This window comes from Motacilla alba, chromosome 12 (assembly GCF_015832195.1).
Source record: "Motacilla alba alba isolate MOTALB_02 chromosome 12, Motacilla_alba_V1.0_pri, whole genome shotgun sequence".
Taxonomy (NCBI): domain Eukaryota; kingdom Metazoa; phylum Chordata; class Aves; order Passeriformes; family Motacillidae; genus Motacilla; species Motacilla alba.
The window spans coordinates 4,940,017-4,960,446 of record NC_052027.1 but is presented as its reverse complement, the minus strand read 5'-3'; the positions used below and the strand labels follow the sequence as shown (position 1 = coordinate 4,960,446).

The following is a 20,430-nucleotide window of genomic DNA, read 5'->3' as shown; positions in this document are numbered from 1 at the left end:
ACTTTTGTATTATCAGCACTCCCTGGGCAGGGCCTGGACAGGGACCACGAATAAACCAGGACTGCAGGCCAGGAAGCTGATGAGCAGGACTAACTTGGGCTGTGCTCAAGTCTTGGGCTCCCAAACTTCAGGGATGTAAATCCTTCAGGGATGGAGCTGCGAGAAGCAAGTGCCAGCCTGCTGACATTTGGAGAAGGATTTTGATGCACGGTAGCGCAGCAAACCCTGGGTGCTGTGTGATGCACAAACAGCCCGTGCTCGAGCCATGGCGGCTGAAGTGTGAAAGCCTGAAAACACAAGTGTTCCAACATGGACATGGGGTCAAAACACCACAGCTGCTGGCACCAACCTTTCCCTCCAAAGGCACGGTCACTATGTTGCCCATTTTAGAAACTCTCTAAACACAGAGTCTGGTTTAGAAAGGAGACATTGTTTAATCTGCATAGGCGGAAGTTTCCACAAATCAAGTACCCCAAGGGGTAAAAAGTTCTATCTATTATATAGTAAAATTTACATGAACCCGCCTACATACTACATATTCTCCGCCCTCCTAATGCATATTTATTTAGGTGATGTAATCTGACGCAATGCCTGAAACCCAAAGTTCTTTTTTTCATTAGGCAAATTCTATTGTAGACATTATCAGGCGGCATCAGTTACTTTGCAAAAGGTGAGAAAATTCAGCGTGAAGACAGAAAATTCAGCTTGAAGACATCAACCCACTAGCAGAGCCCCCCTGCCATGGGACACCCCGCAGTGCCTCCTTGGCTGGGGCTGACACTTCTCGCCGTGCCCTCCCCACTCATCCCTTGTTTCACAGATGATGCCAAGTGGCTTCGCCACGTGAATGCCCAACGTGCATCACCGCTCGCTGAAGGAACAATGAATTTACAGCGGTTATTGACAGCAGCCCTTGTCAGCTGCCAGCCCTGGGCGGTGACACACGCCTGTCGCTTGTGCTGCTGCTGCTGCTCGTTCGCCGGCGGCTTCAGCAGCGCGGAGCGGCGGGGCCGGACCGGAGCGGGGCCGGTGCCGGTGCCAGTGCCGCCCCGGTACCGCTGTCGCTGTCGGTGCCGGAGCCGCCCCGGGGCGGTGCCCGGCGCTCCCGAGCCTGCGCGGCGGCGGCGGCGGCCATGGAGGTGCAGGTGGCCCCGCTGCGGGCCTGGGACGATTTCTTCCCCGGCTCGGACCGCTTCGCCCTGCCCGACCTCAAGGACATCTCGAAATGGAACAACCGCGTGGTCAGCAACCTGCTCTACTACCAGACCAACTACCTGATGGTGGCCGCCGCGCTCGTCTCCATCGTGGGGTCAGTGCGGGCCTGGCGGTGCGGCCGAGGGCCGGGCTGCGCGGTGCGGCGGCCCCGGTGCCCGGGCGGGGGCTCCGCGACCCGGCCCGGTGCCACGGGAAAGGGCCCGGCCGGGATGTGAGAGTACAGGACCGGGGGAGCTGCCTTTTCCCTCCCTCCTTTCTCCTTTCCCCCTCTTTTCTCCTTACCCTCTTCCACTCCCCTTACCCCATCCCGCCCCTCCTTAAACCCCTGATTTCGTTTAAAAATGTAGAGGCCTGGTTTACAGGCTCCCTCGGCGGGGGGACTCGGTAGCGGTCGGGTTTGTGATGTGTGGGTGGGGTGTGACCGGCCTGAAGAGTCCCTGTGTGTTATCTGCCTTTCCCACGGGCTGCTCCTCCAGCCCTGTGCCCGAGGCTGCGGACACCGCGCCCGGCGGCAGGCAGCGATGCTTGGGGTGCGGGATGTCGCTGCTCGCGGGGATCGGAGCCGCATCCTGCGCAGCGATCTGTGCTTCCTCCCGAAGCTGCCCAGCGGGGCTGCTCGGGCTGAGACACGCTCAGCTTTGAATTATAAAAAACGCATCGATAAATTCTGCTCTCTGTTACTGTCCTAAAGTAATGTTCAGGGCAAGCCTTTTTTAATTCTGAACTAGCTCCTACAGAAACACTTCACTATAAAATATATAAGGTACCACTTCATTTCGTTCTGGTGGGCAGGATTCAGACCTTCGAGGTAGGACCATCTGCTGGTACAATGTTGTGTCACACCCAGCATTCCTGAAGGGAATCAGGAAATAACCTTATAATCACCTTCTGAATCAAAGGCTATGTGACTCTATTTCAGGTACTGCTCTAGGATCTTTGGTCAGAAAGCTCTTAAGCAAGACATGCAGCAGAAACGATGATTAAGCTTTTAATATGGAAACTGAAATACTCCACTCTTCTCAACAAGCAACGCACAAATGCTTAAATTGGAGAACTGCCCAGCCACCAGGCCAGAGTGGCTCTGGCTGAAGTACATCTTATCTCTTATGTTGCAGAGGCTTAAAGTGATTCCCCTAAATCAATTTTTTTTTTTCTGCAGGGAGTAAGCATTCTGCATCCTGTTAGGGCTTCTGAAGCTGTTGACCCAGCATCTAAGTTGATTAAAGATTCTCTGTCTCAAAGGGGACTTTCACCTGTGCTCAGTGGAAGGATAGGCTCAGAATCCTGCATTTTCTTCTTCATGCAAGTGATGGTTTTAGGTTCACTATAGTGGCATAGGCCTCGTTCTTGTGTATTTTGGTGGGGATGCGTTGCAGTGATCTTTACAGACTACTAGGCTGGCAAAATGAGACTTCCATGGTCTTGCTGTTCTTCTGCCACTTCGTTCTAGACTTGTGTGTTCATTACCCTCGTTAGCAGCACGATGCTGTAGCCAGCTCTCAATGAACAGATCCATCACAGTGTCCCTGGAAAGCAGGGGGACAGCTCTTCTGCCCAAGAAGATGGGAAAAGACTGTAAATAATTTTGGTATCTCCAAACAGGGTATCTCCCTGTAAAACAGGGATGGCAGCAGCTTTTACTCACCCTTCTAAATTCCTGCTTTTGAACTCTGATTGCTTTTCTTCAGATCAAGGGAGATTTGTCTCCCACTTATTTCCTACTAATGTGCTGAGAGGTGGAGGAGGAAGAGAGCCACAAAAGATGGAAACTAACATCAGAACTGCAATTATAATATCTTACTGTTGAGTGATAACCCTCTGTGTTGAAAACTTGTGGATGAACAAGACCTGAAGTGGGATCTTTATCTCTTTTTTTTTTTTTTATTGCATATCTTAAGAGTCTTTGGTATATGATGACCCTGATTCTTCTAACACAGAAGTAAAATCAGATGGGAGAATAATTCTAAAGGAGATGGGATAATACCTCAAGAGAGAAAAAGTGTCCATTTCTTTTAATAAAAATACTTTTCAATTGGCCAGACTGTGGCTTTGGAAGAAAGGTAAAGAAAGTTCTCCTGATAAATTTAAATTGATGACTAAGTTGTCTTTCACTTCATTCTGTACTGGGCAGGAACCACTGATAAATGATGAATCATGGCTTTTTAGGAACTCCAGGGCTGTGTCCAGGCCTAAGGGCAGGATTATTGGAACCACTAATAAAGTGGTCTTCCTGTGATCAAAACTAAACTTAACCTATGACCAACTCAACCTGCTCATAAACCATCTAATTATATAGACAGACTTGAAATGCAAAGATGATATTTTCAGCTGTTGCAGTGCTGTGGTTGTGCTGGGCTGACACAGAAATTGTAGCCCAGAGCTTTCTTGATACTGGAAATACTTTGTGCCACAGCTTTAGTTTACTGCCCCTCCTACAACATAGCTGACTTCTCCAGCCTTTCACCTTCTCTCCACAAGGTGTGGAATAACCTTACCATGAGCACAGTGGAATTGTAATCTTTTCTGCATCATGTCCCTGCCTTTCTCCCTCCATTTGCCTTCTCCTCTAGCTACTGTTACCTGTAAATTAAGTTGTGCTTTGCAGTAATGCAGATTTTACTTCCACCCTATGGGACTGGGTAGAAAATAATAAATCAATAAACAAGGAACTAAAATTTGTGAATTAGTGCCACTCCACAAATGCAGGCTGGTGGTAGTAGCCACATTCCCTCCTTGCAAATTCCTTTAAGAAGGACTCTGGACTTGTCTGCTTTTTCTTTTTTTTTTCTCCCTACAACTCTGTTGCAGTAGACTGCTGATAAAAAACAAGCTCTTGACAAAATTCTGCTCTTTCTCCTAGTTATAGAAGAACTGGACTCCCTGTTCTTACCCTGGGCCAGGGCCCTGTCATTGTGAGTCCTGTATGAATTTTTATTAAAATCAGGGCCTTCAGTGCCTCCCACATCTTGCAACTTCCCTCAAACAGTCAATTTGGTTAATAAGTGAAATTTGTTCTTCCACCTACTCCAACAAGGCCTCTCTTATCATGTAGTTCAAACTTAACTACTTTAAATTCATGTAATTTCATCTAGGCTTTTGTTGCCATGTACTTGCTAAAAATTAGCTTCAAAATCTGACAGTTTTAAAAAAGCGTGCTGAATTTCAGAGTGCTGCATCAGAGTGCTCATTCTGTCTTGGAATAATATTCTCCTTGCAGCTTGAGATTTGATGTCTCTTTCCTTTCCCACTTCTTCAAAGCATCTACTGTCCATCTGTACAACCCCAGCAGTCAACAACTGGGTCATATTTTTTTTTTCCATGTTTCTTCCCCAGATCACTACCTTAGCTGATGTACTTGTAGAGATTCCCTTTGCTGAAACAGAGGCTCCAGGGCAGCAAAATGTTTCGTTTCTCTCATGCTTGATGAAAGACTGAGTGAGCAAAACACATAATTTTAAATCATGTTGCATAATAATACTGGTGCATAACTTCATAAAGGTCTGTTAGTTCTGCAGGCAGGAATCTGTCTCCTGTTCTCAAAGCCATGCAAGTGAGCAACAGTAGGTACAGAAGCATTGCTAAATCATGGATGCTGAGGATATCCCTCGAGACAATGTGCTATTTATGGTTTTGTGTGCTACCTGTAGTTACAGCTGTATAACCTCAGTGAAGCTCGAAGTATGGGGAGAGAGGAGGCAGAACTTCATTTTTCAAGTTATTTAAATTAATACAAGTGAGCACATTTTAGTGCTCTGACCTGCCCACTGCTTGGGCCATGGTGGAGCAAAAAGCCTTCTAAGAAGGAATTTTCATGCTTATTTCAGCCCTAGCTGCTCTAAATTAAAAAATGTTCTCAGTGACTGCCAGTCTCCTACTCAGTGCCTTTGTTCAGACTTGCCTGGTCACATGTGAAAGAAACAGATGTGACAGCAACTGCTGAATAATCACCCCAAGACAATCATCTAAAATGGAGATCATATGAGGATGGAGCTATCTTGCTTCTTATGTGGCCTATCCTATTTCTGGGCTTGTGCTGCTGGAGGCTACTTGCCTTACTCAAAGGATGTGCCTTGCCAAGCTCTTTTTCCCCTATGCTACAGCTGTGTGTCCTCCCCCTCTCCTGCTGTAAGGCTGTGCACAAGTGTGCAGGTACAGAACAACCTGACAAGAAGAGGTGATGTGATAACTCACTGAAAGCAGCGTTTTGTGTTTTCCTGCTCCTGTGTGAGAATTCTGACCTGTTTTGTGATGCATGTAGGGCAGTGCCTAGAGATATGAATCTAGTTTAAAAAAATAGTCTTTCATCTTCATCTGTTTCTGCTGGCCAGGGGTAGCTGCCAGTACTTCTTCCCCCACAGCTGCACCCTCAGCATCCCTGCCCTCCTGAGGCTGCTTCTACCAGTACAAAGTGTCCTGTGATCCTGCTTGACGCAGGACAGTGCCCCTGTCCCTGCAGCCATCCAGGATGTTTCTTTTCATGTATTTGTTTCCCTGTCTCTACTTTGTATCCAGGTGGATGCTGAAGGAAGCCTGATATCTGCAGGGCAGCTGGAAACTCAATCTGGGTTTTTCTTGTCCCCTTGTCCCAGCTGTACTGGAGGTTACAGCATCCCTCCAGGGTACCTTGTCACCACAGAAAATAAAGGATATGATCCAGCTGGGGTGCTCTGGGCTGATGGCACCCCCAAATGCTGTTAGTCCTGCCACACTCACTGCTTTCAGGGTCACATAAGTTAGTGGGTTTTATGTCCACCCCTAAAAGACTTTTTCTTCCTCTAAGTCCTCTGAGCAATATAAACTCAAGTCACCTTACCCTCGCCGTGCTGGTAGTTCTGTGCATTACATTTTTAGGTATTTGAGGTCTCATAAATCCCTGCTAAAGGGAATTATATTTAGAAAGTATCTTGTAACATACTTAATGGCTGGTCACTTACCTTTCCTCTGCATCTCTGAAAGACTTCCAGCCCCCTTGCCTGAGCACAAATTTGTCCTGTTGTGTTCTGACCTCTGAATAAATATGGCCAGTATCAGTGTTGGTGGTTCAACAGTAAGGTGACTTCTAAAGCTGTTACATAGCTCTCTGCTGTTCTAAAATTACATATCCCTGTTTTTTCCTTTTTAGTTTTTAGCTATTGTGCTGTTGAGGACAGCGTGCCAACAGATCTGAGTGAAACTGGACAATGGAGTTCTGCCTTCCTTAATACTGCCATTGTTGTAGAAGAATTTTCTATATATGAATTTCTAGGATAATCTTAGATAGTGCTGTAAATTATGCTGTGGGTGAGTCAAGCAGTAAAGGGTGGCTTTGGCATATCCCTATCCAGCACTGTAATCACCAGTAGTGAAGTCTATGGACACATGGCTGATTATGTGAATACTGGTTTTCAGTGGCAACTGTGATCCCCATCTGTGTTCATGTGGCTCTGAATGCCTTCACTTGATACTTCTGTTCACTGTTCCCTTGTGCACGTTGGAATGCAGCCCACTTCAGAAAACATGTGATTCCAATCGCTTTTCTCAGAGAAGAGGGATCTTCTGAATGCATTTTCCCCTCACCCCTCTTCATATCCCTTACAGCCAGGCAGTTACACAGAACCTGTGTAATAATACCAGAAAGAAATGTTGAGCAGAGAAGTTTGCTCTTCCTCATAAATATGGAGGGATGGTTCTTCACCACAAGCTTCTGAAGTTGTAATAAGAGTAATGGGAAGTGTAGGGATGATAAGGCTTTGAGAGTATTTTCCAGGCACATGGAAAGTGTAGAGTGGAGCTCTGTCTAGAACTTTGTTGCTCCCAGGATTATCTTGTCCATGGATTTTTAGCAACAAAAAAAAAAAAAAAAGATTGCTGTGAGTTGTGCAAGTTTGGCCATTTCTTCTCTGAACAGCTGAGGTGTGGAGGTGAATCCTACTTTAAGAATGTCATATGTCCAGTGGTACATATATAACCCAGGCACCACTGTGGTCCAGTCATGAGTCACCCTCCTCCTGCTGCAAAGGAGCACAGATGAAACTGATTTCTTTCCAGAGGAATGTTGTTCACTTTTTCCAGCCTGGAAACTTTAGATTGACAATTCAGAGCTAAATATAATCTGGCTGGCTACAGGGAGTGACTCAAATGCAACAAGCAAGTCTGGCCTGTCACCACTTCCAAAAAGCCCGATTGGCTTTGCAGCATGAGTAGCAGAAGCAGGTGGGGAACTACTCTGAATTTTAATCTTTTTCTGTCCAGCTGTCCCATCCCCTGTTGGCACAACTGACTTGAAGAATCAAGAGCCAGTCCTTGCTGTGAAATAATTCTTGGGGGTTCTTCCTGCTCCAGGAAAATGCTCCCTAGCACTGCAGGTAGAGTGTTGGCAGTACCAGCCGCAGATTTCTTCCTCCTGGGCCGGATGTGAAGCACAGACCACAAACCATAACATCCTCCTTGGCAGTGGGGAGGAGTGGTGAGTCACTGGGCATGGTAGCTTTGGAGCAGCAGGGTGAGCTGCAAAGTCTGCAGGAGTAAACCTTGAGCATGTCTTCCTTTATCGGGGCTCTGTCATGCTGCTGCCATAGTTGTAATAGCCTGGAGGCCTCAGCTGCTGTGTAACCAGATCAGTGCATGTCAAAGCCAGAAAATCAGAATGCACATGAATTCACATAACTTAATACTACTGAAATGAAATGCCATAGAGCCTGGACTCTGGGTACAGAGTACAGAAACAAGCTCAGCAAAGTCATTGCTGAGCACTTGATTCTGAACAAGCTCTGAATACTTGGGGAAGTGGTTTGAGCAGGTGACGTTCTTGCCTTCATCCAAAAAGGGACTTGCTGTTTATAGTCCAGAGCTGATCCACTCGATGGCTTGGTTTGCTTGGAAACTCTGATAACAATAACAGAACACAAACCTCAGCAGTGACTCTCTTGCCAGGCCTGGCTCTTCTTCCTGTAAGACCTTTATCACATACTCCAGCTCCTTCTGACTCTCAGGCATGCTTGCTTGGGACTGGGCTTCTATCTGTGGTGCTAACAGTGGCGAGCTACTTTTACAGGCTCACACAATTCTTTTGTTTGAATGTAAACCAATGAGAAGGTTTATTCAGAAATGAGAAGTAGTGAAGTAACTTCCTTTACTCAGTGTTCTACCTTTCCCATTTTGCAAACCTAGACAAGATAGCATGAAGAGCTTCAGTTCATCTGAAGGCTAGCCTGAGCCTGGTTTTGGTCATGTGAAGGGAGAAGATCAGTCAATGTTGTCTGGGTATGCTGTCTCTGGGTGGGATATCGAATGAGTTGATTGCAGAGGTAGGAGAGGTCCTGGTGGGAAGTGCTTCTATGATGATGTGCTGCAGAATCATCATCCTGAGCTAAGCTCAGGAAGAGGACATAAAGACAAAGATTATCCAGATTCAACACTAAGGGTTTCTTCTTCAGTTGTACTTTTTACTTTATTCAGCTCCTACGAAAGACCTTGGTGAAGGTCTTCACGACAGCAGCTGCCTTTTCAATGCCTTACCTCCCTGGTAACATTACCACTGAGCAGGCTGATCCTCTATGGACACACAAATCATGAAGGTTCTGAAACTGAACTCTTTGGTTGTTGTTCCTCTTCTCTCCAGGTTTCTGAGTCCCCTGAACATGCTCATTGGTGGCACTGTGGTGGTGCTGGTTTTCCTGGGCTTTGTGTGGATGTCACACAACAAGGATGTACTCCGCAAGCTGAAGAAGCAGTACCCAACCACGTTTGTCCTGGCCATCATGCTGTCTAGCTACTTCCTGATCTCCTACCTGGGAGATGTCATGGTGTTCATGTTTGGGATCACGCTTCCTCTTCTCTGTAAGTATTCTCTTCTCTGGGGGGCTAGAGGTGTGTGACTTGAGCTTTCTCAAACAAGTCTGCAGAGTCTAAGTCAGCTTTTAACTTTGTTATCTGTGTTTAAGTGGTCCCAAAGCAGAACTGGGGGAGGGGACACAAAGCAGCACAAGCCATCTTTAATGTTATTATTAAATGGATACTTGTGGTTACTTCATCAGTCATTGATATATCATCATCTTCCAGTGATGTGCTGGGATGTGTCTTAAGTGCTGCAAGAGCTATGCATTCCTTGGGCTTTAGCAATTAATGAGGGTGTTTTTGCCATGCAGTGATGTTTGTCCATGCTTCCCTGAGGCTCCGGAACATACAGAACAAGCTGCAGAACAAGATGGAGGGGATAGGCTTGAAGAAGACCCCGATGGGCTTCATACTGGATGCTCTAGAACAGCAAGAGGATAGCATCAACAAACTGGCTGACTACATATCTAAAGTGAAGGAGTAAGCAGCTGCAACATGGCATTTCTGCCTGTTGCAGGAGTGTAGTTGCTATTTACTATTGTTCAAGCTTGCTTTCAGTTTATGTACAAAACAGGAAATGCATGTGGTACAGGTTGATAGTTGCAGGATACAGGTATTCCAAGGTCTTCAGGGCTCCTCTAAAAACATACAAACAGCAACTTTTTTTCTACTGTATATCTAAATGTTCTGGTGTTTACACAAATACATACTAACTTAACCATGTTTGCTTGTCTCTTCTTCTGGGGGTAGAGGAGGAAGAGGTAGAAACCTATGGAATGCAGTCTCTCAAACTGTCTTGTAGCAAATTGGTCTATTAAAGCAACATCCCTTTCATCTCAGTTCTAAAATATTGCAGTTTAGCCAGGTCATGCTGGCTAGCACCTTTGAGGCTGGTGATGCTCAGATGAGCTGGAATGTATCACAATGGATGGAGCTGGAATGTATCTTGCATCCTCCAAATCCCTCCCTTGAGTACTGTGTATTACAGAGACCATGTTACCAGCTTAACTGGCACGTGGTAAAAGTGTGCAGTGCTTGTACCCAGTCTGGGTTCCTGTCCTCACCTCACAGCCCTCCTTTAGCAGCCCTGAAAAAGTCTAAATAGCTGTAAGCATGAAGAATATACATGGCACTGCCTGCCAGTCCCAGTAACATTTACCTTCAGGCTCTCCAAAATCCTCATCCATAGAGCTGCTCCCCTCTGTAGGAGAGCCAAACTTCCTTGTGTACCAGCTAAACTCTGGCCAAGCATGGGAGAAAAAGAGATAGGCTGGATGAGCTGAGTTTGTACCCCATGGATGTTTTTAAATACTGCTACTTTAGGACTTACCTGCTTTAGTCTGCACAAGCTGTTTGTAGATGGAGGTGTATGTGTGTTCTTGAGCGTGGGTCATCTTTTTCTTTCTTCTCACCCAGAATGCAAAGATACAGGTCAAACATGCATCTGTTGACTCTGTACTTCCAACACTCCTCAAAGGAATAAACTGAATTTCAGGGTTACAACTAAAAGCAATAAATGTCAAGATACAATTTTTGAAAACCCATTCCAAATTCATGAAGATATTTTCCTGTTAAAACTCCTGATGTTGAAAGCAGTGTGGGGGACTCTTTTATATATACACAACTTAACTGCCAGCTCTGATGGAATCATCTTGATAACAGGAGCTTACCAACAACAGGGGGGGAAAGTTGTCCAGGTGAGACTCCATTTCAAATATTCTTGCATTTCTCTTTTCTAACCAAGTAATTAATTTAACAAAAAAGCAAGGATCCTTGAAGTTGAAGCTTTTATGTAACTTGCCATGCTGTTTTCATAGTGAACTGTGTAGAACTCTGAACATGTCATTCCATTTAAGTGTTAAGGTGATCAGTATTTATCAAAAATGTCTATATTCCAGCTGAAGAGTCAATGGCCTGTTCCTCACTTGTAGCGCATGGTCTTTGTTTTCAAGAACTGTTTCCACACCTAAAGAACATAGTAGCTGACTTCATCATTACAGTAGCATTTTAAAAACTGCACAGTTATGAAGAAAAATAAATTCTAATGGTTGGAAACTCAAGCTTGTGCCTGTGTCTGTGGTTGAGATGGTGGGAGATCTGCTGTCACCCTGTGCCTCGTGCCACTAGCCCGTGCTGGGGATTAAGCTGCTGGCTCTGACTGCTCTGTGTCAGCTTTGTTGAGGCCCAGGGGACTTCTGAGCTGAAATGGTCCAGCCTTGCTCTTGCATCCTTAAAACAGCTGCTCTACAGAGGTGGAATACTTACAGTATTTCTTCATGCAGCTTTGGTCTCTTATATAACTCAACTCTACTTAACTGGGATTTCAATTCCTGTTAATTACCTGAGAGGGATTTCTGCTTCTAGGATTACTGAGAGCTGTGCCTTGAGCAGTACTACTACCAGCTCTGCTGCAGTCAAACTAATGGTGTGATGTCTGTGTCTGCTCCCTCCTCCTGTGATCACTGAGAGGCTGCTCGGTGAGAGAACGTGGATCAGAGCAGAGTTTCACAGGTCATACTCTATCCACCCTGGAAATTCGTGTTTGGCAGCTTCTGGGTGTAGCAGTAATTGGTGCCTGGCAGCTTGAATTGGAGATTGTAAAGCACTATATTATATATTCCTTTGTGCTTCCCTGCCCCAACTGCTGCAGTCTGAGCTGCACCTGCCTGGCCTTGAAGCCAGTCTGGAGAGCAGTGTGCTCCAGGAGCTTTCCTGGGCAGTGACTTGGTGCATTTGTCACTTGCTGCTGTGCTCTGTGCAAGGGCTTGGTTGGAAGTACCAAGCTTCTTCCTTTCCTGCTCTTCTCCTTTACAAAAAGAGAGGGCTGCAATGAAAATTACTTTTTTTTTTTTTTTTTTTAATGTCACTTCCTTGTTATGTGATGCTTAAAAGCTACTTGCTCTCTCTTGGGCAATACAGAAACCAGCTTTCCCAAGTTTGGGGCATTACATTTGCAAACAAAAGCAGAGCTGAGAAGGAGCTTTACAAGTTTGGAAGGTGGAGATTGGAACGAGACCAGGTGATAGGTACCAAAAGGACAAGAACAAATGAAAATTTGAACAAGTGACAGTAGAGACTACCTTGGATTCAAGAGGTCTTGGACATTGCTGTTACTACAGGACTATTAAAATAAACATGGGAAGGGGGAGCAGGGAGGACCTGGGATTTAGCTGCCAAGGGAAGGTTGCTAAGAGTTACCACTCAGAGATTAACTCACCTGAAGGAAGTCCTGCAAAGCTGTGCCTTTGGATCAAGCAGCCACAGGGAGGTACATTTTAGCACAGGGAAAGCCTTTATTCTTTCCCTGTGCCTTATAGCTTTAAAAAACAAAGAAAAAAGCCTCAAAAACAATTGGTCTCTTGTATTTCACAAGAGTGGACTTAACCTGTAGCTGCTGGGCAAGAAATACAGCAGGAGGACTTAATGTGATCATAAAGAGGGAGGAAAAAAAAATCACAAAAATATTAAGGAAAAACTGAGTTGTGTATTTACAGGTTTTACCCCTTCAAATCCAGCCCTGCCAGGATGTGGCATGCTATTCACACATCATACTAGGAGGAATTAGGAGTTTCTTAAACCCCTGGAAAAGAGGCGAGGCTCATCCTCCTGCCACAAACAGCATGAAGAGAGACCTAAAATGGCATTTCAGTGCTCTCCAAGGTGGCTGCAATTAAGGATTGCAGTAAGAGAGTGGTGAATCACAGGGAATGAACATAACAGTTCTCAAAGCAGAGCACGGCATCATCTTTTAAACGCTGATCAGGTAAATACCCACCAGACATTGTTCTGAAATAGAGGGAGCTTGGAAGGTGTTCGTTGTACCAGAGCAGTCATTCTGTGAGTGCTTTGTTACCAATGGAAGTGCTGCACACTTTTTACAGAGAGAGCTTTATTTCATTTCTGTTTCCTTAGCCTAAAAAATGAAGCTGTATACGTAGAAACCAAATACATTTCTCATGGACAAGAGTAATAAAATAGCATGTGTGTGAAAAGAAAGATAAGATAAAGCACAGCGAGTTCCTGCAGAATCTGGCAGCAGAAGGACAACGTGGAAGCAAAATAGTTTGCTGACAAACTAGAAAGACAAGGTTATTGATGCCTCTGAGAAAATACTCCCACAACAAACTGAAGCCTCAAATCCACTTGGCAGACAGATGGCAGCGGGATTGTTTGATACCTGATGGAAACGCTTAGCACTGACTTTTCCCATGCCAGCCCTTTTCACCACACTTCTACAAGTGTGTATCACAAGCTTTGTTCCCAAAGAGTTGAATACACCACCTGGGTTCTGCAGAAAACATCTGCTGAAACAGTTGTAAGCAAAACTTGAGTAGTCCTTATTCCAAGTTGTTTTTCTTCAGGTCAGTCTGGTCTCTCACTCCAGCTGCTTTGGCAACGGCACCTGGACAAGGACATGAAGTATTAGGAGAAGGATATTTCTCAGCCTTATTTACCGGGCCAGTTCAGTCAAATACAAACCCCCAGAAACTAAAATATATCAGCTGGGAACTCCAAGGAGCTCTGGTTGGGACCTCTCTTTTGTTTGGCATGCCCCACTTGATGTTTACAATGCTTAAGGTCCAGGAAATCAATTTGAAGGCCTTGAGTCCCACCACAGAGAGAACAAACACCCGGCTCAGCTCAAGCAGCAAAACTCCCTTTTAGAAATGAAGCTGAGGGAATTGAGGCAAAAAGGAGTTACCAAGATCACAGAGGATGGGGAGAATAACCTCTAATGCTCCAAATCCAAGCCAGATGGTCTGATGGCAGAGGCCAAAAAAGAGCCAACCAAAAAAATCTCCAAACAATCCACCAAAACAAATGACTCCAATCCCCCAGTACGTGACCATCGTTTCATCTTTCCATGGGCTGTGATAGCAATTGTTATCTGGCATATTTAGGATGCACCATGACTTGATCTCTCTATCTTTAACCCCACAGCTCTCATGGATAAAATCCTCCTGCTCATTTTGGGGGAATGGCTGGGGTTCAGTATCACCCCTGGCACACTGCAGTACCCAGGTTTCTCAAGCATTGCTGTCCAAAACAAGGGCTGTGCCTGGCAGAGAACGAGGGCCATTGTCCTCCAGCCTCCTGAGAGCTGGGAAGGCAGCAGCTCCCACGGCCATGAAGGACCAGCCTGCTGTCACCAGCACAATTTGTGAGCTTTCCACAAGCAGGTCTTGTTGTCTGGGATGTGGAACCAAAATGCAAATCCTAAACTGGCCTAGAAAGGCCAGAAATGCCCTGAGGAGAGGCCTTGGCTGCAGACAAGTTGGACCAGCCAGCAGAAACTTGTCACTGTAGGACACGAAATGATGATACGTATGCTGTTGTTTTCAAGATGAAGAAAAAAGGGAAGTTTATTTTTTTGACTCTAACATTTATAGTTTTCTAAAAGTGACAGTGGATTGGAGGATGATAGTGCCACCTCTCCAATGACGCTGGACAAACTAACAGTTTATCAAATCTTTCCTCCTCCATGAAGGAATGTAAAACAGTAAGTTATTTTGAGAATTGTGTGAGAAGGTTTGTTACAAGAATGTAAACATCAGAAGGCTTAGTAAAATTTTAAAAAATCAAGACAACAGAAACTCAGAACCCCAAACCTTGCCTAGGGGACAGAATGTTCAGGGTAATCCTGGACCAGAATCTGAAGTCACTGCAGAACCTGCACCTGCCAAAATATCAGGACAAGCTACTCTGTCTGGAATTACTGAGGAAATAATTATTTCTTTGTAGATATAAATGAAAGAAAAAATAGACCCATTATATTCAAATGTCAATATTGAAAGAAAAAATAATTACAAAATACTACTTGACTATTTTTAACTACAAGGGATTTTCTGTCCTCTTCCTCAAGCCCTGGCAACACAAACAAGCATCAAGCTACAAATACATCAGCCAGCTTTTAGGATTTCTTGTATCAATGCAAGGGAATAGAACAGGTCAGGAGAGCAAGAAGCTAAATCTGGTGGCCAGCATTTTGAGAAGAAGCCCATGAATTTGGTACCCAAGTGAGCCCATACCCCAGAGGCAGTTTTCAGTGTTGGACTGGCATTCTAAAGCCAGGGTGATCTTGAGCTCACTTGGGTTGACCATGGAGCCAATTTTCAGTGGCAAAGTTTTACTTGAAAACAAATATAAAACCCCCTACAGTACCACTACTTTCTTCCCACAACCTTGTTCCATCTTCACTGCTGGTGGATCTAATTTCTTTTTTTCCTGTTAGCACTAGAATTTTGCAATTGATCTACAAAAGGACAGACAGAAAAATGAGCAGCAAAGGACCATTAAAATAATACACTCCTTGTTACAGGGTGAGGCAGGCAGGAGCAGGGCTGCTGAGTGTGAGTCCAAGCTGCATTTCAGCGTGTGCCAAGTGACAGTGCTCTCTTGTGTAAAGTGAGAGCTAAGGAAAAGCGCAGCTATTGAGGAGAGAAACATGGGGCTTATGGGGGACTGATGTGAAAAATAATACCTGTTGTACTCCTGAAACAACAGTCTTATAATAGCACGGGCCTGTCATAACTAATACACTGTTAGGAGTATAGTAAGGTTGAGTTTCTGTGGCTTTGTTCACCTCCTGAGGGAATTTCCTTTCTTTTCCCTTGTGGAGGCAGCCAGGGATGCACAAGGCTGCAGCCTTGGTGTGAGTTCCCTGCCCAAGCATACCTCAGTGCTGCTGCAAAACAACCACCTGCACGCCAGGAGTGGCAGCCTGACACGAAAGGGTGACAATGCCATGTGCAGGTGCATTTGCCAGCCCCGCCAATGGCCAGCATTTCCAGCCAGAGCTCAGAGCACAGCGGGTGAGTGCCATTCCCTCCCCTCAGAGGCACCACTCTGCACTCACCGGCCTGAGGTAAGCGACGTTGCTCTGGCGGATGTCGTTGAGGAGCTGATCTCTCGGGGTTATTTCCACCAGGGGAGGAGGTCTTCTCCTGGGAACTGGTTTAAGTGTTTTGATGACGTCTTTGAGGTTGGTTTTCTCAGCAGGCTCCACGTACTCTGGCACGGGGGGTTTGCGCTGAGTTTTCTTCAGCTTGACCACTTTGAAGCTGACGGGTTTCTCCCTGCATGGCTGCTCGGGTGCTGGTGGCCTCGTGTTCTCCTGCCTTTTGCTCAGTGACACCGCTGCAGGGACGGGGGGTTTGGGGGCTTGTGGGGGCTCCTGCATCCTCAGCTGGGGCAGAGGCACCCCCAGCATTTCCCACATCCCGGGAGGCAACCCAAGTCCATTCTCCAGCATTGCTATCAACTCCTTCTGCTCTTTCATCTGCTGCTGCCTTTGCCCCTCTTGCCTCTTTTGCCTCTGCTTGTCCAGATTCCTGCTGAGCAGGTTGGTCACCACCATCCTGGGCCCCGGCAGCTCGAAGTGATAGCCCATTTTGAGGAGGGTGTTGTTGGCTTTCAGCAGCCTGGCGATCTCCATCTCTGCCTGGTGGCCCAGCAGGCCCCGCTGGTTGTGGAAGCGGAGCTCCGTCAGCGTCTCGTTGTACTGCAGGCAGCGCATGATGGCCACGATACCCTTGCCAGAGATGAAGTTGGAGTCAATGTTCAGGGTGGTGATGCTCCTGTTCTCCCTCAGCATGTTGGCCAGCGCGAACGCCACGTTGTCGTCGGCCCCCACGTTGGCCAGGCTGAACGTTTTTATGTTCTTATTCTTTTTCATGGCGTTGACAAAATCTATCAGCATTTCCTTGGGGACGTTTTCTATGTTGTTCAGGTTGAGCTCCTTCACATCTGGATTGTTTTTTCGGACTTTCTCCAAACTGTCTTCTAAATTGGTTTGATTTCCTGAGGGCCTGGCACTTATTTTCATGAAGCTGGTATCCAGCGCTAACTTCTGGGGGATGTTCAATTTTGAGATTTTCTTTTCATTTTCCTTAGGCTTTTCTTTGATTTCTCCTGGTTCTGTACCTGGCTTCTGACTTATCTGATTGATGTGACTGCTCTCATTGGTGTAATTCTCCTTTGTTTCCAATTCAGTCTCATTTTCTTCATCTTCTTCTTCCTCTTCATCATCTTCCTCTTCCTCCTCTGCTTCTTCTTTCTCATCCTCCTCCACCACTCTCTCCTTATCACTTCTATCTTTGTTTGTGTCCCCAGGTTGTGTTCTTGACTCGGACACGTGCTCATTTTGGTAATGTCTCTCTTTTCCCTCTGTTCCTGGCATCCTCCCTCCAGCCACCTCGCCACTGCTGCCGGCCTCTCCTTCCATCTCCTCCGCAGCGCTTCTCTGAGGAAAACAAAACCTCACAGCTGAAATAGTTGCAAAGCATCTTTGTTACAATAACTTTCTGCTCAAATAAATGTGTAGCAGCTGGATTTAGATCCCTCTATGCCCCTGCAATAGAGAATAATCCTTAAAAGTGTCACTGCTGTAAATTCAGTCTGCACCAGCTTGCTGGGGAACACAGGAACAACTTGTTCCTAAAGAGGCTGCAAACCAGTTTCTCATCTTTGCCTACTAAATTAAGTCCTAACAATTAAATCCTGAACATATTTAATGATATGTTAAGATGGTCTTTGAACCCTTCTGGGGGTTGAGAGTTTCTGATCCAAAGTCTCTTTCTGGATTTAGTGTAATCTTTATAATTTCTTTGACAAGAGAAAAAATTTCCTTTGTATTCCACAAAGCACTGGACGTCGGTGTGACCCCGATGGTTTGTGCAGCCCAAGGAGGGGTGAAGGGGGCACATTGTGACCACTGTGGAATCATCCAGCACAAGGGACAACAAGGCCACTTGCTCTGGCAGCCTCAGAGCATCACACCTAAGGCAGGACCTCACTGAAGATAAAATATTAGCTCAGTTTGGAGTCCAGCAATAAGAAACTAGCTGCTGCACAAAGCAGTTGCAGGGCAGTGAGGCTTCTACCATCCAAATAAATTAGTTGCAAACATCTACCTATTCCAGAGACTTCTTGCTGAGATTTTTCTTTGTCAAGTATCTTTTTCAAAGTGGTTGCTCCATCACAGGGAAATGCTAATAAAGCAGTGATAAAATCAAGCTATTTCTCTGAGATTTGCACCCTTCAGGCAGGACAGCGTCATGGCTTGTGCTGCACCCAAAGTCAGACAAAAGGGTCCCGGTCACTCCTGCCCTTGGGCAGAAGTGGCTCCCCTTTGCTGTGGTGGTGAATGGGTTTGGGATGGGGATTCTTGACCAGCTGTGAATGCAGCAGCCAGCTCCACACCCAGATTTCAGATTCAACCTCAGAAGTGTTTACAAAATTGTTTCTTCGAGTGTAAGAGTGTTGCAGGAGGAGAAAAAATCCCACAGATTTCCCCTGGTCTCCAAAGGCAGCCCATGAAACTTGCGCTGGGAAGTCTGGGATGTGCCACACTCATGTGTATTAGCAAACCACTGATATTTAAAACAAAAATAAAATAAATCAGTTACCTCAAATTCACTTCCAGTGAACTTCATGTTCAAGTATGGATGTGTTTCATCTGGCCAAGTTTCAATTCTATTAACCTATTTTTAAGTGTAGCCCTCATCCTGAAAGATATCTAAGTATGACCTTAACTTTATTTCAAAGTCATGGGATAGTCAAATAAATTTAAGCATTGTATTGAGTATGGTTGAACTGGTTCAAGAGTTTGCGTGCTTGGTTGTTAATGGTTCACCCTGTTAAAATGCACTGGTTTGGGATTTTTCTCCAGTATGTCATTAAATTCTGGCAATTAATAATTTAATTTGTATGATTAATATAATCTTCCATGGAAAAGCAACATGGTGTTCTTCCATATGTAAAATCAAACTAATTAGAGTTACATCCTCCAAAACTGATCTTGTGACAGTTTCTCAGTGATTTGCTTTACTCAAATCAGAATTAGGATTTTTTTTTTTCTATTAAAAAGCTTAAATAAATATTTGGGAAAAGCAATTAAAAAATTACTAACCCTGGAATCAGTCCAAGCTGGATTCTATCACTGATGAGGCTTTTAGGATTAATCTACATTTGTTTGTACTCTACCTTACGTAAGGGACAGAAGCAGAGGCAGGTTAAGGTATTAAAGCTATAAAACAGATCCCACTGCTGATGCATTATAAATATTTGTGATTTTTGCTTGTTACCTCAGAGGGCAAGAGGGTGACAGGAACTCTCTCATCCTCGAGCATGCGTCTGGACGCCTTCTGCCAGTACAGGTAGTCAACCAGGGACCTGTGGTCGAAGCTCCCCGTGGGGGGTTTCTCTGTCTGATCCCTCTGTATCATTCCAGTCGGGATTTCAGGGTCTGGGGCCATGACTTCCATCTCGCTCTGCAGCTCCTTCAGCTCCTCAGGGGACAGGTTAGCCAGGATTTCATCTTCATCAATGTCCTCAGGACACACGTCTTCATCGGAGTTTTGGCCAAGTTCAGACATGTTCATTCTTCCCTCCTTCCTCTAATACTTTTTAAACCTAAAGAGAAAGATAAATTTCAGAGGATTTTCTTTTTTTTCCCGGTCACTAGCAGTAGTTGATCTGGTTAAATCAACAAGTTCATGTTTTGGTCCTGAGCTGTGGCAGCTCCTGGGCTCAGTGTGGGACACAGCCCATGCAGCTAAGTCTATATTAAGCTGCACTTGGCTGGATAAAGAGAATTTATGGCGATGCTCCATTTTCAGCAACCTGTCAGCTGTGCAAACCCTTCTGACATTTCAGTGCAGCTGGTGTGTCCCCCACTGAGGGAGGCAGAAGACAGACATGTTCCAGAGGATTCCTGGGACACTGCACGGCTCAGGGCGTCACCCTGGGATCGCCAGAGCAGGATGAAGGGACATCAGTGTCACCAGTGAGATGTGAAATCCAGCCCCTGGGAAGAATCAGAAAGGTCTCTGTGTCTGTAACATCTCCAATCTATCTCAAAAGGACCAAAGACCGCAGGCCCTGCTGCCTTTGGCCAGGTCAAAGCCCTGGCTGAGTGTCACAGGGGGTTTTGGTGTGAGTGCAGCCACCCTCTGTTGGTGACCTCTCCCAAGCCTCACATCCTGGTCTGGGGAAAGTCCTCCAAGGTGGAGAAAGGCAAGTAGAGCTGGTACAACATGCACCTTGTGCCTGGGGACAGAGATCCATGCAAGGACGGGCACCAGCCCCTTGAAGCAGCCTGAGTGCTCCCAGAGAAGCATTTCCCATGGCACATCCCTGCTCCCATCCAGGGCCAATGCCACTGCTGGCTTCTTGACTGGCCTGGCCCTGTCAAGAGCATCATTTGCACTGTCAACTCTTCTTGGCTGACAGTTCATCTCCAGATCATCCTTGTCCTATTTTTTACCTTTTTTTTTTTTTTTTTTTTTCAGAATTAATAAGCAACTACAAAGATTTACTTTGTTATATTTGCAGACCCAATGTAACTACCCAAACTCCTCTTTTTGTTAGGTGTCCATTTCATCCAAATGCCTTCAGAAT

General features: G+C 45.6%; 2 protein-coding genes across 2 annotated transcripts; one reads left to right on the top strand and one right to left on the bottom strand.

The window, feature by feature from the left end:
- Positions 1-955: 955 nt before the first annotated feature.
- On the top strand, positions 956-11,090 carry ARL6IP5 (ADP ribosylation factor like GTPase 6 interacting protein 5). Its single transcript, XM_038149345.1, has 3 exons — positions 956-1,309; positions 8,816-9,033; positions 9,342-11,090. Exons 1-3 carry the CDS (start codon positions 1,134-1,136, stop codon positions 9,512-9,514), a joined length of 567 nt encoding a protein of 188 aa, XP_038005273.1. The 5' UTR covers positions 956-1,133; the 3' UTR covers positions 9,515-11,090.
- Positions 10,923-19,590, bottom strand: LMOD3 (leiomodin 3). Its single transcript, XM_038149344.1, has 3 exons — positions 19,116-19,590; positions 15,887-17,272; positions 10,923-13,432 (listed from the first exon to the last, which is right to left on the bottom strand). Exons 1-3 carry the CDS (start codon positions 19,410-19,412, stop codon positions 13,406-13,408), a joined length of 1,710 nt encoding a protein of 569 aa, XP_038005272.1. The 5' UTR covers positions 19,413-19,590; the 3' UTR covers positions 10,923-13,405.
- Between the last annotated feature and the right edge of the window lie 840 nt (positions 19,591-20,430).

Coding starts and splice junctions, on each gene's coding strand:
- ARL6IP5 (XM_038149345.1), top strand. CDS start 1,134: ATGGAGGTGCAGGTGGCCCCGCTGCGGGCCTGGGACGATTTCTTCCCC. Junction 1,310..8,815: donor GCGCTCGTCTCCATCGTGGG/GTCAGTGCGGGC, acceptor TCTTCTCTCCAG/GTTTCTGAGTCCCCTGAACA. Junction 9,034..9,341: donor GATCACGCTTCCTCTTCTCT/GTAAGTATTCTC, acceptor TTTGCCATGCAG/TGATGTTTGTCCATGCTTCC.
- LMOD3 (XM_038149344.1), bottom strand. CDS start 19,412: ATGAACATGTCTGAACTTGGCCAAAACTCCGATGAAGACGTGTGTCCT. Junction 17,273..19,115: donor TCACCCTCTTGCCCTCTGAG/GTAACAAGCAAA, acceptor TGTTTTCCTCAG/AGAAGCGCTGCGGAGGAGAT. Junction 13,433..15,886: donor ACGTCGCTTACCTCAGGCCG/GTGAGTGCAGAG, acceptor GTCCTTGTCCAG/GTGCCGTTGCCAAAGCAGCT.